Source organism: Batrachochytrium dendrobatidis, assembly GCF_000203795.2.
Source record: "Batrachochytrium dendrobatidis JAM81 unplaced genomic scaffold BATDEscaffold_7, whole genome shotgun sequence".
NCBI lineage: Eukaryota > Fungi > Chytridiomycota > Chytridiomycetes > Rhizophydiales > Batrachochytrium > Batrachochytrium dendrobatidis.
Window position 1 is genome coordinate 432764 of NW_006281105.1, and position 16799 is coordinate 449562.

The following is a 16799-nucleotide window of genomic DNA, read 5'->3' on the forward strand; positions in this document are numbered from 1 at the left end:
CCATTTTACGTGGATACGGTTGTAATCAAATCACACTGTTGGTGGAGAAACAAGGCTTTATTGTGAACCAAGGCCAAGAACATGTTTCAGGTGCTGACTTAAATCTGCAAGTTCGGGTCGATTGTGGAGAATAGGGGCAGTTGAAAGGGAGACTGGAATAAACATATGGGGTTGGAGATTACCATAAGGGGGCATTAAAGGACGGTGTTGGGTTTGTTGGAACTGATCAAACTGATGATTGGGATTGGGCTGATACACTGGGGAAGGCATAGCGGCAGGGGAGTCTACAGAAGATGCCATGGAAAAGGCAAAGGCATCTTGGCTTGTTTGGAGATGAATATAAGGCTGCCCATATGGATGCTGTTGTGAGGATTGTAGATGGAATGGGGAAGTAGCTATCATGCCAGCAGGCATAAGGGGTCTAGTTTGACGGAGAATAACTCCTTGAGATCTATCCTCTGCATATCCGGACTGATCGGCAGCAGATAGCATGGCAAGAAGGTTGCGAGATTTGTTTCGTAGGTCTTCATGAGAGTCTATTCCTCCATCTTCGCATGCAAACATGGGCTCTAAATCAGAAGACTGTAAAGAAAGACTTGATGCAGGAGGTCTCCGTGAAATGGCGTTCTGAGAAGGAGAATACAGTATAGGATATTGATCATTGTGGTATTGTTGCTGATGGGAATCGGATATAGACGTAACACTGCTTCCAGAGCGATCATGATGTAAATACATATTTGCGCCAGCAGTAGGTGTAGTAGCCGTATGGTTTAAATGTGCTTTCCCAGTAGTCCAAGGAGAAGCATCACGATCGATGGAGCGAGAGAACATGGGAATAGGCAGAGCAGAGGCAGCGGGAGAGTTTTGGAATGTAGCGCCAGCATATGGACTGTCGCCGCGAAGAGTCGAGTCCACTCCAGAACTAGTGGCAGAAGCCGTAGTAGCATATCGAGAGTTGGTGAGTGTGTCAGTTGCACTGACTAGTGGGACGGATAGACGACGGGTACGAGTAGAACCAGTTGGCTGAACGGAGACTTTCAAGGAAAGTGCCTGATGAGATTGAGGTTTGCGGAGTGATTGAGCAGATTGAGGTGCTGCATGGACTACAGTAGATACAGGAACAGCAAGACAAGGAAGTTGTTTCTTTTTGCGTGAAGTTTTAGGAGTAGTGGCAGGACTGCTGTCGTTGGAGGTTGGACTGATGGAGTCATTAGAGTTAGTATTGCCATCAGTAGATTCACACAGGTTCCCAGCAGGCGCATTGGGTTGCTTGCTGGTCGATGGTCTTTCATGTGTTGCAGGAGTTTGTTTTGGCTCCCTCTTTGGGCCACGTGCAGCACTGGGACTGGCTCCATGCGACGGTTTAGGAGTGTAACTCTGCTTTTTGGACCGTTGGTTGGGATTGTCATGGTCCTGCTGTTTCAGCTGTTTAGAAAGCTTACTTGGATCGTTCCCTTTATCAGTTACATTACACTTGGGATTCTCTTTAGGTGTTGCTATTGACATCAATGCATGAGCAATCAGCATTGGTCAGTATATGCAATCTCACATGGGCATGGTGGCAGAGCTTAAAGAACCCAAAAGGGACTTGCACTCATACTAATACAACCTCACTGCAATGCATTCGGCCATATCAACTTATATTACCTTTTCCGGAGCGTTTGCTATTACTGCGCGAGTTTAGGATATTACCATCGCTAGAGCGGTGGTTCTTGGAAGGTTTATTTGATTGGCTCTTTAGGAGATTGCCAGACTGCTGGTGTGTCAGTGAAACAGCATCCAAATGGGTAGTTGTGGAAGATACATTAGCTGGCATACTAGAGGTAGTAGTAAAAGTAACTTTGAGTGGGGTTACAGTAGTAGTGTATTGAATAGGTCGGATAAGGTGATGCTGTTGTTGCTGGATAATTAGGTGTGACTGAGTTGCTACGGTTGCTGCGGCCATTCAGGTAAAGGCGATATAGAGTATGGGTAAGTGTATGGCTAGAAAGGTCTGTCGAATAGGTGGAGTGAGCAGCAGCTTTAGTGTAACTCGGGTGTAATGCAGCAAGAGAATTCTGGGCAAAAATTCGAAACTTGACCGACTTGGTTTTATCATTGCGTTCGCACTTGCTGCTTTAGTGCCCACATGATCCACACATAATACAATTGTGTTGGCAGTCTTGTGCTGTTCTATTGGAGGCGCTGACTCCACCCACTCTTGTATTCACATGTCTTCTGCCAACAAATGGGCCTCACCATTCGTACTTGCAATTCTTATGCTTGGAATTTCAATTACTCCATTTGGTATCTATATATGCTTGCCTAAACAATCCATCCTTGATGGTTGCGAATCGTATTGATGATGTCAGATTTTCATCATACATGATGTGTATTATAAAAATGAGCCAGAAGCTCAAACATAACTGTTTACAGCTATACTCGTAGAATAAACCACTTTTGCATTTATCTTGTAGTGATTGACTCTTGGAATAAGCAGTAGTTGAATAGTCATTGCTCATCCCTACTACAAATTGACTGCTTCTTCAGTACACATCCAGAGTTCTTCTGTGTTTGAAGTCGTACAAACTCATTTTTTATTGTACTCGAACTGTTTTATGCAGGGTTCAAGAATCAATAATAATCAAGCAATAGTGAAGCTTATACCTCGCGACATTACTGCTTGTTGAACGGTTGACAACCATGTTCAATCACTAAGCTTTTATTTTGTAAAGGGGAATATTGTCTAAATCAAATGTGCATTAGAAAATGTCTTTTCAATACCATTATTTGGTCTTGGAATACTACATCGTTCACCGCTTGCCAATCAGTTTCCAGATACAACGACCATTGTGTAATCCCTACAAACTATGGGTTTGAACCAGGATCATCTTGTTTGCATAACCATACATTGCACAATCGACAAGTCTAAGCCCAAACTCATCCATTGCAGTCCAGATACCAAGTTTGGGTTTAAAGTACTGTAAACTTGTGTTGTATCCTAAAACGCATAGTGCAACATTGTATGGTTGACATGGAAACAATATCGCATTCCTGAAACGTGGATCTTCTCTTGAACTAGAGCACGAGCGTATCTACGAGTTTTGTAGAAGAGTTGAAGATTAGACAAGTACCAAGAATATAAAGTTTACTAGAACAGATGTAAACATTCGTTCAGTTATACAGAAAAGACCAAGTGAACTGAATTCAAAAACACAATGTCGTCCAGTAAATTGGTACCAATCATGTCATGAGACTAGTTATTATCATCATTTTGATATTTAGCGTTTCATTTTACGTGAATACGAAAACAATTTCAGAGTATCAAGGTTGACTAGTGTAGATATATTCATTTGAAAAAGTACAGGACACTCTTATACTACGTCAAGCTTGACTACACGTACAAAATAATACTATAAATGCCGCCAAAGTCTGCAGGTATCAAGAAAACAGGCCCTCTCATTCCACATACAACTAACCATGACACGAGTGAAAACAGTGCGGACGATATACCAGATACTCCAATAACAATATGGCCAGAGTGGTCCGACGTGGAAGTATCAGCAGAGAAATGGAGCACTAAACATGCTTTTGAAGATCCAGATGGTCTTGTATGGCTTCCTCGCTCACTACGCAAACTTGTTGATTCCGTCAAACGGCCCAATGAAATGGTTGGCGAAGGTCAAACACCGGTCGTGGTTCAGCCCATGATTTCCCTTGATGAGATGTTCAACTCACCATGCTCTCTCTTGACGTCGCCATTTTCTACCTCGGCACCGTTTATGAATACAACCAACACGTCTCGAGTTGGAGGGTGTGATTTGTTGAATCCAATTTCAGTACTACCGTTGGGATCTGCACATGAATCTACAGCACAGACAGTGCTGTATTCACAGAAACAGCAAACTCAGGGATCAAATTGGCCAGAGCCAGATGACAGCCATGCCGTATTGAGTACTGATTTAACGAGCTTGGATGAGCCTGCTGATGCCGCTCAAATGCATTCCATCTCAGTTGGCGATTCCTTGCCCAGTCAGGAAATTCCCGGGTACGCCATAACGCATGCTGGCATTTCGCCCGAAGATATATCAAAACAAACCGATCCATTACAAACAACTCCAAACAATAGAAAGGATGCAAATGGGATGGATGGCACAAGTCTGCTAGAATCAGTAGCACCAGTTCAAGAAAATTCAGATTCGCTTGTCGGCACATCCAAATTCTTTCAAACCAACAAACATCTTGTTGGATCTGAATTGATGCGATCAGTTTTAGCCAGCATGCATTTTCTTTACGAACAGCACAAGCTGTATAAACCTATTGCATTAGCAGCATCGACAATGAGTTCAAACATGCCAACAAGTATTGCAGGAAATACTTCTGTGACAGTTTCTGGATTGACCGGAGTTGAAGATTTTACTCCATGGGATGCCATTTATCCTAAATCAAAAGATGGCATTCCCATGTACAACCCATCTGGAAAGTATATTGTCAAGTTATTCTGGCTTGGAGCGTGGAGGAAAATCACGGTGGATGATCGTATCCCAATCGATGCAAGTGGAAAGCCGTTGATGATATCTAGTCCTGCTACCACAGAGATTTGGCCATTATTGATATGCAAGGCATTAGTTAAAGCTGCAAATACAAGGTGAATTGGAGTTGCGTGGTACTATTGATAAACTCAAAATCTTGTCTGGTTTGTCTACCACAAGCACAGTTTGACTACACCATTATTCACGAAGACGATCATCTAACATTATTGTATTTTAACCCCATGATTTAGTTTTAAGGAGTGCGAAGGAATGAACGAAGCTGGAGATTTTGATGTCTTGCACTGTTTAAGGGGATGGATTCCAGAAAAATTACCCATTCGACCAAAAACTCTGACAAATCTTTCCTCTGTATTATTTTCGATTGCAAATAATCGACTACCTCAACTACGGTTTGACTCTAATACTTCAAATGCATCTCCACTCTGTTTAGTCACTCCATGTCAAAATTCATTACTCGAAAATCGTGAACTCAGCGGTTTAAATACTGGCTTCAAAAGTGGCAATTCGACTGATCGTCAAACTCCTACATCAGCATCTCCAGTACGACAAAATTTATCCCAGCCATCCATCTCATTCTTATTTGCCACCAAAGCAAGTGATGATGGCGATCCATGTGATGTAAAAACTCTTTCTTATCCACATCGGATTTGTGAAATCCGCGAAAACAGCGACCTTTTCATCAATAATAGTACGTCCCAGAATACATATGCGTTCAAAATACGATGTTATTTCACATCAGGATTGAAGCGACTAACAAGTCCAAAGGATAAAGTCGAAGAGACTGATTATACAGACTTTTGGCTATCGCAGCAGGAATTTGCGCAAAATTTTACCAATGTAGCCATTTATCATCCATCTGGATCGTTCAAAATATCCAAATCAATCAGTCAAATTACTGATGTTACAAAATCTGCCGATACATATAGGATTTCTTCTGTTTTATGTAAGCACGTTGTTTAGGAACATCACATGCATGCTTGATTATGTTTGGTATAATTTCAAATATGGACTTACAACTTCACATATTTTATTGTTTTTAATTCAACCATTGTACAATTTGGTAACCTAGCATCATCAGAAGAAACAAAAGAAGTCACGACTTTAATATCATTTTCCAGTTTGGGTCGCATTCGACGAAACACAACAATCTGTATTCCATCGGTATCTGTTGAAGAATATTCATGGAACAGCACTGTTTTTAAACCAACCATCCTTCGTATCAGTACAAACAGCTGTGCATCGAGTCTTCTTCGTATTCTTCCAAACAGAGCGTATAAATTCACTATTGATTGTCCAACACCCTATGCTCTCAACATTTACTCCCGTGACGATTTCAACCTAGATGATGAGGGAAAGTATTTGGTTGAAAAACAAGGACTGAAGATACGCGAGGTGGAAGATACACTTCCCGCACAGCAGCCTGCATCGTGGTCGATTTTGTTCAAGCTTGTAGTCATGGTCAACGAGCCAACGCTTATGGGCATGCATTTGTATGTACCAGAGTTTATGCAAGCTGCAACATGTGTTCATGTAGTTAACAACGATACTGGAAAAGAAGTACCACAATTATTATACACGGACTTTCCACAAGTATATCAACCAACAAAGGTAACATTTTATTTTGATCAACTACGAGGACATCTAATTTTCTAGCAATTTACTCACATTTCAATGGCATTGTTGAAATGCATCCACGACAAAACAGAACGGCTATACGATTGTAGCAGATACACGAACATCCACCACACCTCGTCCGCCAACAAAATGGAAAGCGCGCCTGATCTCAGATTCGATACCACAGACTTTATCTGAAAAGGAACTGATATTCACCAAACCTCTTGTTCAAGACATTGAAGAGTCTTACTCTCATAACAAACGATACACGCTGTTTCGATATGTATTGAAAGTCAAGGATGCACAAATTAACAATGCTGCTTTTCAAGTTACATTTTCGCTTTCAGGAATCTGGATCAAACTGCAATTGTTTGATAACGATGTAGAAATTTTCTCTACAAAAGGAAAGGGGTCTGCTATTTGTTATTCTGCTCTACTTTATCATAGTGAGGACGTGGTTGTAAAGTCAAGTGATAAGACCAAGGATGATAAAAGAAGTGTGGCGGCAGCAGCAGCAGCTGCTCAGCAGGTATGCCAATTCAATGCATTTTTTGTATTTGGAAGATGTAGTCCAATGCCACATGGTAATATAATTTATAACGAATATTTTTAAAATCTAGTCGTCAGTACCAAAACACAAGTACATTTTACAGGCAAGCATTGTTGCCACAGATGCGGAAATGCTGATTCTTACAGCGGCATTATCAGGAGCAGAAAACATTCGCCCAAACTCGCGTGGAACAAAGTCCACCAGTTCAGCAAAGAAAAAAAAAGCTACAATGAGCGCGGGCGGAGCTCCAATTCAACCCATAGCGATTTCAAATCTAGGAGCAGGTGCTGGAACAGCTGCAGGCGGTGGTACCACAACTTCTACAAATGTATCTAATGCAACTACAGGAGCTGGCACGGCGATTACAGTTGGAGCAGCAACCATGGCGGGAATACCGACATCCGCAACAACCGGATCTGGTCAAACTGTCGCCAATGAAACCGATCTCATATGGCATCTACGTATCATTTCAACTGATACAGCAACCGTTGTTGCTATTAAAGATACAGAACGTGAAGACAGGCAAAAAGCACTTAAAGACTCGTGGGAGGCTGCTTCGCCTGGTCGCATGGCGCGAGCACGAGAATTACGAGACACATACATCCGGATGGTTGAGAATGGATTGGTTCGGCCTGCTCTAATTGAAATTGGAAACATGAATTTATGCAAGCCATGGACCGTGCTGAAAACAATGTCACCAAAAGTTCAAATTATGACTGAGCAACAAAAAGATAGTGAAGAGCGAATCAAAAAACAAATTCTGGCAAAAGCCGGTAATAGGCAAAGCGGGCCGCGTTTCAATGCCATGACTTCAATGTCTACTTTACCATCCGCTATAGAGCCATCAGAGCCAAAAGACTGTGGGCTATCCGTCATTAATTTCAGATCGATTGTTGAATTAGCGGATGATTCAGCTCCACCACAAGTGCTTTCACCACAAGTTTTTGAACAAAAGGCACAGGAACGACGACTACTGATTGCTGAACATGGGGCTACCCACGCAGCAATTAAACTAGCTCGAGCAGAAAAAAAGGAAAAACGTGCATGGCACAAAAAGCTACTGATTGATATTGTTGAAGAAAAACTTAGAGAAGTAGAGCATTGGAACAAGATCGATGCAGCACGTCGTGATATGTATCGCCAGCGCATTTTAAAAGAGGCTGATGAATATCATGCAAAGCAAAAATCAATGCAAGAAGCTGCTATGAAGGCAGCCGAACTTGCTGCAGAGCAAGTGGCAAATGAAGAATCTTCAGAGAAAAAAAAGAAGAGTAAAAAATAAACTTACACAAATGATTTTAAATTACTGTATAGAATGTAGGAATTGTGATAAACTCAATCAATAGGCTGGAGTCAGCACAATTATTTATTTTGGAATTGAGAAAGTGCCTTTTCACGATTGGCCGAAACTGTATTCTTTTCTTCCTCTCTAGTGGCATCAAAGGAAATATGTGCTTGGTTCTAAATAATGAAATCACAGGTTTGTAAGATGGTAATAAAACATGAATCGTTCAATAGCCCAAATGAGTATAGATCTGTCATTATTATGCAACATGTCGATTCAACTTACTAGTGGATTCTCGGGTGATTTCTTCCACTTTTTTTGAAGCGCCTGTTTGATTTGGCTTAATCTTAGAGTAGGATTTTCGGCCTAATTGTGTAGATCAGATTAAATTTGAATGACAAATAAAGGGTAAATAATCATTAAAATCCCAAACCCAGATCTCCTGTAGCTAATCCATCTCATTACCTTGATAATAGGAAGTTCACGTTCTTCAAATACAGCATAGGCAGATTTTACTCGCTTTTCAGCATGACGTTCGACCTTGTCGTTGTTTGAAGCCGAGCCACTCTTACTGGCTAGATTGAGCAATTCCATGGCATTGTCGATGCCAGATGCAGCATAAGAATCCACATCTGGAGTAGTACCAAGAAAGGCATCTAAATTTCCAGTCCTTGCAGGTGGTTTTTTAGCATCCCCTTTTTTGGGCTTGAATGAGATGGCGGCTTCTTCTGCATCAAGAATTGCCTGTCTAATAAATCCAACCATAATTGACATTAATGGAGCAGCGTTTAATAGGTTGTATCAGGGTATGAATAAAATTGAATATCATCAGTCAGTGTAGCATTGATACCTCTCAGCCTTTTTTGCCAATGCTTCTTGCTGAAATCAGTCACAGTCAAGTAGAATATCAGAGATTAGTTCACGATCAATATGATGATCGCATATTTCAATCTAGATACCCTCAACTTACTCGCTTGGCTTCTTCAGTCATTTTGGAAGTAGAATCCTTTGCTCCAGTCTTCCAGCTCTGTGCCTCTATAGCTTCTATATTAGCCTGCTTTTGGGCATTTTTTCCAGCTTGAGCGACAGCTTTCTTTTCCAAAGCAGCAGCAGCTCTATACAAATACACCAAAGCATGAGATTTGCCATCAAGTAGATGAATTGGCAGAGACAATAGGCATGTAATAACGAATTGGCGGGTATGAACTGCAGTGCTTATCCTACTTTGAGTTTTTAGGTGGCATTTGGTCAGAGTTGAATCTTTAATTAGAAGAAAGTCGAAAGTCTTCAAGAACTTGAATTACAACCGTATTCACGTAAAATGGAGTACTTTTCATTCTGTAACGACTTTGAAACAATGAATATCTGGCAACATTCTCAATAAATACAATATTCATACAAACTATAGTTTTGAACTGAAACTGTCTTTATTGTACAATCACCAGATATTGAATTCAAGTGTTGAACTCATATTTCAAAATATCAGATAGAGTTGCAATCATGTCAATCCAATATTTAGTAAATCGACACTCATGAAACTGACTGTTTATGATGCATTTTACGTGAATATGACTGTAAATCACTGAATTGCTATACAATCTGTACCAAGTATCATGAATTGAATAGATTGGTTTATTCAGCATATTGCAGTTTCCAAGAATGCATACTAGATCTACAGCAAGTTTGAATTCCAACATGAACACGACATTCATGAAACCACAAGTTCATATCGACTGTTTTGATGAATAAAACAACAAAGCGAGTCTGTGTGCAATGCAGTCATTCAATGGCAGAGTATCGCTCAATAAGAACTTGTCAAGTCTTGACTTTGGCATTTGCTAAAAGAAAAAGCCCAAAAATTCAACTTGCAGTCAATACATTTTGTTTTCCTTGCATTCTATTCATCAAAACCACTGCTATTAGTTGACCATGACAGTTGAAAGTGCTCCCGTTGCTACTACAGACAAGAAACGACCCCAAAAGCCCAATCAGGACAGGCACAATGCAGTATGTATTATTGGTTCCACGTGCATCAGATGATGAATTGCTGGAAGGTGGAGATGTTGATATAAATGCTAGTGGTATAAGGGCTGCGAGGATAATACATCACTTTGAAATCATGCACTCACTCTGTATTGCCATGTATGCGAACATCACTATACATTACTAACCAGCTACTATCCGATATTTTATTGGATCTTCTATTAGGAAATACAAGAGATTCGCAATGAAATTGCCGAGCTTCAACAAAAGATGGTAAGCTTGATTTGTGTACATATTGTTTGAACTCTCTTACCGTTGCTCATGACCACGTCTTTGTAATGCATTGTGCAGAAGGAGATTCAGGACAAGATTCCCGAACAAAATACCGGCGATGCTGTATCCACTCGCAAAAATGAGCTTCGCGAAAAGCTCAGCGTTCATCTACAAGAAATCAAGGAACTGGCTGGAAAGCGAACCAAGCTTGTTGATCAATTGACTGCACTCCAGTCTGCACTCAAAAAAAAGGTATCCAATCTGTTTGAACAGGAATGACTTTTTATTGGTCTGATCTGCGCTTTTAAAATGTTTGATATAGCATGTCGATTACTTTGTCTTGAGCATTCCTGACTTTAAAATCAACTTGTGTTGTTTAGTTTGAATCTGAGCGAACGGAAAAGGCCAAGATCGGTCACAGGACTGTTGAGAGCGTTGACAGTAGAATCGAGTGAGTTTTAAATTTAATGATGCTTTATTTGTAGTGTTGAACTAGTGAATTTTTCACAATGAAATTAAAGGTTACTTGATATTTCATTCAGTCCACAACTAGCAGTGGATTTCTGACCGATTTACTTATGCCTTTTAAATCTCTTGTCTCATTGAAACATTTCTTATTGTTGCAACTTTAAAAACAATAGCGAGATTGAAAAACAAATCCAGTTTGGCCAAGTCAAGTTGATTGATGAGAAGCGCATGGTATCCGAAATCTCCAATTTGAAAAAGGTCCGCAAGGTACTTGAAGGTTACTCCCAACAGCAAACTACCAACGATAATGACAAGGCTGCCATTGAAACTCTGCGTGCAGAACTCAAGACCCTTGACGGTCAGCGCGCTAGTCTTCGTGAATTGGCTGATACTACTCGAGCCGAACTCAACAAGGTGGCCGAATCATTGAGCACATCGCGTGAATCACTTTCTGGATTGCTTGAGCAAAAGAGAGCCATAAAGTCTCAGGTGGATGCTGCCTTTGAAAAGATGCGTACTTTACGCTCTAACCACAAGATCGCCAGGGACGAATTCTACAACTGGGAGCAGGAAGAGCGTCAAAAGCGTCAGGAACAGTTTAAGCAAAAACAGAGCGAGGAACGTGAGGCTCGCATTGTTGCACAGGCTGAGCGTGAATTGGAAGATGCAGACATTCCTGCGTTTACTGAAGAGATTAACCTTTGCAGCGCGCTGATTCATTTTCTTAGTGCCCAGGTTGGCTCATCTGAATCCAAAACCGGATCTGCTGCCAGCACTCCTGTTTCTCGTCCGACCACAACCAGCACTCGTGCTGTGGATGAATCGCTTCCATCTGGAGCAACAGTCATGGTACGCAAGGGTGATAATGATGATGATTTTATGGTTCTTGGAAAGAAAGGGAAAAAGGGTAACAAGGGTGGTAAATCTGGATCTGGCACTTCCACAGATGGTGCAAAAGCTCGTCCAGTTAGACTGGATATTTTGACGGTGAACCAGCTGATTGCACTTAAAATCGATATCCCCGTTTCGTCCGACAACGTACCAGCCACTCTTGCGTCGCTGAATGAAAAGAAACAAGCCTTTTTATCTGAACAGGCTGCTCAAACTGCTGCTAATAAGCAGGCTGCACAGGCACGAATTGCTCAACTTCGCGAAGCTGCAAAGGCAGAGGAAATGAATGCATAAGTATGCAGTTTTCCGCTGCATACTTTTTGGATCATTGACAATGGTGATATACATGTCTTGCAATACATTGCTCAAATAGTTTCTCAATTGATTGCTGCGATTTTTAAACTGTGTTTCGGCTGGGCTGAGGATGAATTTGGATGAAATAAAGCGAATCGGATTGAAGCCAAGTTTTGGAGTGCGATTGCTTTATGAAGTGTTTACATTGCCAATACGAGTTTCAACAAGTTCAATTTTCCTATCAAAACAACTGTCAATTCCTTTTGAAGCCATTCAACAACATTCCAACAATCTTGTTATATACTTGAGCATATTTATTACCCATGTCGCTGGCTCAGGATCAGGATTTGTTGGTAACACCATTTGCTTTAGAATACGCAACCATTTATAGTCTGGATTCTGGTAGAATGACCATTACACAAGAGTGTAAACACTGGCATATTCCTTGTATAAAATATAGTATCTGATGTAGACTGCAACAGACTTTTAAAATAAACAGTAGAAGCAATAGTATTACACAAGTCTTTGAGAGTGACTTGTGCAGTCTGGATATTCTTGCAGTCAATCTTTTATAGTTTGAATCCTCTGCATGCAGTCCATTCCTCTTATTCTATCAACACAATCCATTGAAATTGTATTTTATGGCTATTCTGCATTCACTTATCAACTTAAATGTACTTTAGATATACAAGCTTCGTCTTGGACTGCTCAATACACGCGAATCTGTTGCTCAGCGCATTGTAACGATGCCTAAAAAAGACGAGTACGAATACATATCTGCAATGATACCTCGCATGGCTGCATGCGCGGCTGTTCAGGATGATACGGGTGGATCTACCTATGGTCTTTTTCGACCTCAGAATGGCCCCCGAAGAAAAACTATGCATTTTCAAGAGGCCAGTGGTCCTGATCATGAACATATAGGCTCCACTACTATTTCTAGTCATGCGGATCTGACTAAGCGATCAAATGGCTCTTTGGGAACAATATTTCAAGGTGGTAATTCCACAGCATCTCGTGGGGCATCTGTAGCTATGGGTTCGTTTGCCAGACTTACTGACGATCCCCAATATCAGCGCTCCGCCATAGAAGGATCGACATCTTCTGCTGTTGCTCAACGCGGACTAGTAAAACTGCTAGATTCTATTTTACGACCCTGTCAAGCATCTTCTGCTGCTACGACAACTGTTATTCCTAGTAATGCACCATCTAGCCGAAATCCCTTGGCTTCAACTGCTCTGCAAACAATTCTGCATACAACATCGGAAAACTTTAAAGGGTTGGCAACTTCTCACAAAAACTTGCATCAGGTGAATCATGTAGAGTCAACACCATCAGTGATTCAAAATTTTAATATAAAAAGTACTACAACAAATTCTGATACTCTCCCCGTCGGTTCAACTACTTCTGTTCCTGTAGTACCATCCACTCGTGTCACGACAAAATTTCCTTGTCCACCATCTCCAGTGGCAGCTGGACTACCAGAAGCTTCCGTTCCGAAACCTCCGGCTACCCATGCAACAGAAAGGGTATATGATAGACGTAATGTTCATGCAGACGGTGTCCGTGGTAATTTTCAACGTAATGCAAGTTCATCTTTCAGTAAAGATGAGCTTAAAAAATCAGTACCCAAAGTACCCGCTACTTTAAGATCACCACCTGCTAAAGATCAAGCAATACATTGTAATTTTCCTGAACGGCAAAGTCATCAAAGATCCAACTCTGAACCTGGAAATGTCCGCACTGTGCAGCCTCTTCCACATTGTCGTTCTTTTAATAATGAAATTCCAGAGGAAAATATGGGCGGTTTGGATAATTCGCCTGACAGAGCCGATTCTGTCAAAGCAGAAAGTACCCCACAGAGCTACCCAGTATCAGTAGAACCATCCGAATTAATTTTGGAAGATCAGATCCATGACATATCTTTTGAAGCAATGTATGTATTGTGAATTTTTGATGATGTTTTGTTGTATACAATTACCTGTTTGAATGTACATGCAAGAAACTGATAAGCTTTGAAATTACACTTTTTTTAATTTGCATACTATTACAGTGAAGACCAGCTTTCAGCAGAGAACGACTCAACTGAATTTGAGGAACAAGGAATTGACTTGGATGCTGTGAAACTGGTTGTTGTGCACAATAAAACTGATGCTCCTAGTTTGGATGTCAACTCCGAGCAGACCAATACGCATAAAACCACATCGTATCCGGCTGGGGTTACATCAACTAGCACCGCTAAATCTATACCTTTGGATGCTACAGTAGCACAAGTCATGCCCACTCCTAATCCCGTGATAACTTCTACTGATCAACTCAAAGGAGCGCAGTCTGAAGCACAGGTAGCCGCTTCGATAGTTTCTGTTGACAAATCTGATGAACATTCCAATCCTCTTTTAGGTGCAGCCACTACATCGCAGAGTATGTTTACAAAACAGTCTTTATCACCTACAAAAGTCACGCAATTTTCCTATGGCAGTCAACTCAGTATTGGTTCTTCGGATCTACTTGATTATACCACACAACTACATGAACAAAAACACATCTCTGCTTTATCTGCCATGATGGACAAAAAATCCAGTAAAATCAATCCTTTTGCACAAACATATGCTATTTTTAGCGGGAAATCCGATGGCAATCCCATGAGATTGCAAATGTTTCTACCATTTAGTCAAGACCCACTCAAACCGCTTTTTGTGTCAGTAAAGCAAGACGCATCTGTCGAAGAAGTGATTGGATATACATTGTTTGAGTACTTTGATGCAGCACGACAGCCCATTTTGCCAGAAAGTGCCTGGCTGATATCTAATTGGAACTTACGGATTGTTGAAGATGATGGAACAATTGATGACGACTTTCCAGGTATTAGACTTTTATTACCCAATCCGCATAGTTTTGGCGTCTTACTAGATGATGCAGATCAACACGCTCTTTGTTTGCCAATGCGTATGAGTTTAAATGACTTGGACTGACTTTTGCTGATGTTTATACTTGAATACTGCAATTAGCACTTGATCGAGCGAGAAAGATTCAAAAGTTTGCATTTGACCGCTTTGCATTGTGTGAAACCATCCCAATTGAAGGTAGGTCAGGAATGGTGTGTGGTTGAACTTATAACACCAAATAACCTATAATTTAAAAATGATAAATAGTAGTCAACCCTAATACTCAAGCTCATGGTACACCCATGGTATCTCACTCCCAGGCTGAGGACGTAAATTCTTCAGCAGGTATCGAGACAGTTTCTGGAAGTGCAAGTACTGCTGCAACTGTATATCTCAAGGTGCATCTCTACTCAACATTGGAAGTCAAGCAAACCACCACCATGCAAATGCCTGTCAATATTCCCATGTCAGAAGTATTTGATCTCATCTGTCGCAAACGAAAATATGATCCCAAAGATTATGTTTTAAAAATGGCGGATACAAAAACAGACGTGCAGTTGGACAAGACACTAGCGCAGCTTGAAGCTATCGAGTTTTGTGTTTTAAAAAGATCAAGTGGTGGAGGTACAGTAATATAACTGGTTACACTTTTGTAAATGCGGCAAGTTTTTTTGAGTCGCAATACACTGTTCTAACACAAATGCAACGCGACTATAATCAATATTTGCTTTATTAAATCATTTTTAGCTGGAGATATCTTTTTGCGACCACCCGATGAGCCTACGGATGAGGATGCAGACGACAGATTGTTTTTAACAACCGAAGATTTGAGATCTGTTTACAAGGTATAGGAGTGCTTGTGTTGCCAATTCTGCTGGTTATTGAAAATTTTGGTGCCAAGAATGTGGTTTAAGCTATATGCTGATACACTTTTTGATACTTTAGCAATATTCTGTGATTTATAAGCATCTTATGGGTAGACACGAGCGTAACCTCACTATCGATGGTGAATATATTCACTTGGTTGCTTCGGAAGGAAAGGCTTTGTTTGATATGGGAAAAACGACTGTAAGTTGTAGGTTCACAAACATGCATACACTGTATTTTTGATTTTAATTTGCTTGATGTGCATTTTATTTTGAATAGAATTCGTTTCATGTTAGCGCTGTTGTATCGTGCAAGCAAATTAAAAAAAAGAGTGCCAATTTCAAGCTAATTGTTCGACGAAATCATGATGCAAAAGTATATGATCTTGAAGCTGTCAGCGATGCAGATGCTCGTAAGCAACTCTTGTTTCTATCTACAATGTTTTGAATAGGATACTAATGATGGGTGAAACGACTTTTTTAATCTAGGCAATATTTGCATGCGAGTTACGGCTATGCACCAATTGATACAGATTTCCTCTGGCATTGAGAATTCCTGAATGTCTAATAGCTTGAATTTTTGATTTGCATTTATATAAAAGTTCAAGTCATGGCCAAGCAATTATTTGTACCCAGTTTCGATATTTAATTGTTTAAAAACTTGTATGAGAAATGAGAACAGTCATAGTGCAAGGTATACTGCTCCATATTGTCAATATCAAACTCTGTTGAATCACTTGATTAAGCCTACCAAATGGATATCCACCCCGCGCCATTACAGTTAGTGACAAAGGGATAAGAACGGAGAGATGAATAAGAAAGTGTCAATCATTATCCTTTGATGATGTTGTTTTACAAATATCAGTAGATTGTTTGTCTACTGACTGGAATGGTAGAATCTTTTATCAGCCGTGTTTCCTGTACCGTGGCGACAATATGGCTTGTTGACACGGTTGATTTGCCAAACGACCTGCTCTTTTGATTACAGAACAATACTATTCATTTGGTCTTGTTTTGACGCGAGGGCTTTGGCGTTCCACCTATTTCATAGTACTCTCCAGCCTAAATCAAACATGCAATTTTACAAGCGGATAATCCATGTTTTTGAAATGCTGCAATAACAGTCTGCTTGATACTATCAGAATGCTTTCAAAACAT

The 16799-nt window shown here is 40.6% G+C and overlaps 5 protein-coding genes across 5 annotated transcripts; 3 read left to right on the plus strand and 2 right to left on the minus strand.

Moving 5' to 3' along the window:
* Nucleotides 1-40: 40 nt before the first annotated feature.
* Nucleotides 41-2033, minus strand: BATDEDRAFT_35217 (uncharacterized protein). The gene is made up of 2 exons (XM_006679478.1): nucleotides 1648-2033; nucleotides 41-1496 (listed from the first exon to the last, which is right to left on the minus strand). The coding sequence occupies exons 1-2, from the start codon at nucleotides 1943-1945 to the stop codon at nucleotides 58-60; spliced, it is 1737 nt and encodes a 578-aa protein (XP_006679541.1). The 5' UTR covers nucleotides 1946-2033; the 3' UTR covers nucleotides 41-57.
* Nucleotides 2034-3326: 1293 nt separating this feature from the next.
* BATDEDRAFT_35218 (uncharacterized protein) lies at nucleotides 3327-7978 on the plus strand (the record flags this gene model as incomplete). The annotated part of the gene is made up of 6 exons (XM_006679479.1): nucleotides 3327-4627; nucleotides 4763-5220; nucleotides 5272-5475; nucleotides 5602-6140; nucleotides 6238-6675; nucleotides 6767-7978. Exons 1-6 carry the CDS (start codon nucleotides 3399-3401, stop codon nucleotides 7976-7978), a joined length of 4080 nt encoding a protein of 1359 aa, XP_006679542.1. The 5' UTR covers nucleotides 3327-3398.
* An 80-nt stretch (nucleotides 7979-8058) lies between these two features.
* On the minus strand, nucleotides 8059-9225 carry BATDEDRAFT_89306 (uncharacterized protein; the record flags this gene model as incomplete). Its single annotated transcript, XM_006679656.1, has 6 exons — nucleotides 8059-8157; nucleotides 8267-8347; nucleotides 8447-8729; nucleotides 8832-8860; nucleotides 8952-9096; nucleotides 9206-9225. 6 exons carry the CDS (start codon nucleotides 9223-9225, stop codon nucleotides 8059-8061), a joined length of 657 nt encoding a protein of 218 aa, XP_006679719.1.
* A 659-nt stretch (nucleotides 9226-9884) lies between these two features.
* On the plus strand, nucleotides 9885-12058 carry BATDEDRAFT_35219 (uncharacterized protein). The gene is made up of 5 exons (XM_006679480.1): nucleotides 9885-9988; nucleotides 10190-10237; nucleotides 10316-10489; nucleotides 10618-10688; nucleotides 10879-12058. The coding sequence occupies exons 1-5, from the start codon at nucleotides 9911-9913 to the stop codon at nucleotides 11888-11890; spliced, it is 1383 nt and encodes a 460-aa protein (XP_006679543.1). The 5' UTR covers nucleotides 9885-9910; the 3' UTR covers nucleotides 11891-12058.
* Nucleotides 12059-12211: 153 nt separating this feature from the next.
* BATDEDRAFT_89072 (uncharacterized protein) lies at nucleotides 12212-16261 on the plus strand (the record flags this gene model as incomplete). The annotated part of the gene is made up of 9 exons (XM_006679576.1): nucleotides 12212-12243; nucleotides 12574-13826; nucleotides 13944-14752; nucleotides 14899-14973; nucleotides 15043-15399; nucleotides 15523-15620; nucleotides 15721-15843; nucleotides 15922-16054; nucleotides 16131-16261. The coding sequence occupies 9 exons, from the start codon at nucleotides 12214-12216 to the stop codon at nucleotides 16199-16201; spliced, it is 2949 nt and encodes a 982-aa protein (XP_006679639.1). The 3' UTR covers nucleotides 16202-16261.
* Between the last annotated feature and the right edge of the window lie 538 nt (nucleotides 16262-16799).

Excerpts from the sequence above, each read along its gene's own strand:
- BATDEDRAFT_35217 (XM_006679478.1), bottom strand. The coding sequence starts at position 1,945 with ATGGCCGCAGCAACCGTAGCAACTCAGTCACACCTAATTATCCAGCAA. Across the intron at positions 1,497-1,647 it reads TAGCAAACGCTCCGGAAAAG|CAACACCTAAAGAGAATCCC; the intron begins GTAATATAAGTT and ends TGATGTCAATAG.
- BATDEDRAFT_35219 (XM_006679480.1), top strand. The coding sequence starts at position 9,911 with ATGACAGTTGAAAGTGCTCCCGTTGCTACTACAGACAAGAAACGACCC. Across the intron at positions 10,238-10,315 it reads CCGAGCTTCAACAAAAGATG|AAGGAGATTCAGGACAAGAT; the intron begins GTAAGCTTGATT and ends TGCATTGTGCAG. Across the intron at positions 10,490-10,617 it reads AGTCTGCACTCAAAAAAAAG|TTTGAATCTGAGCGAACGGA; the intron begins GTATCCAATCTG and ends TGTGTTGTTTAG.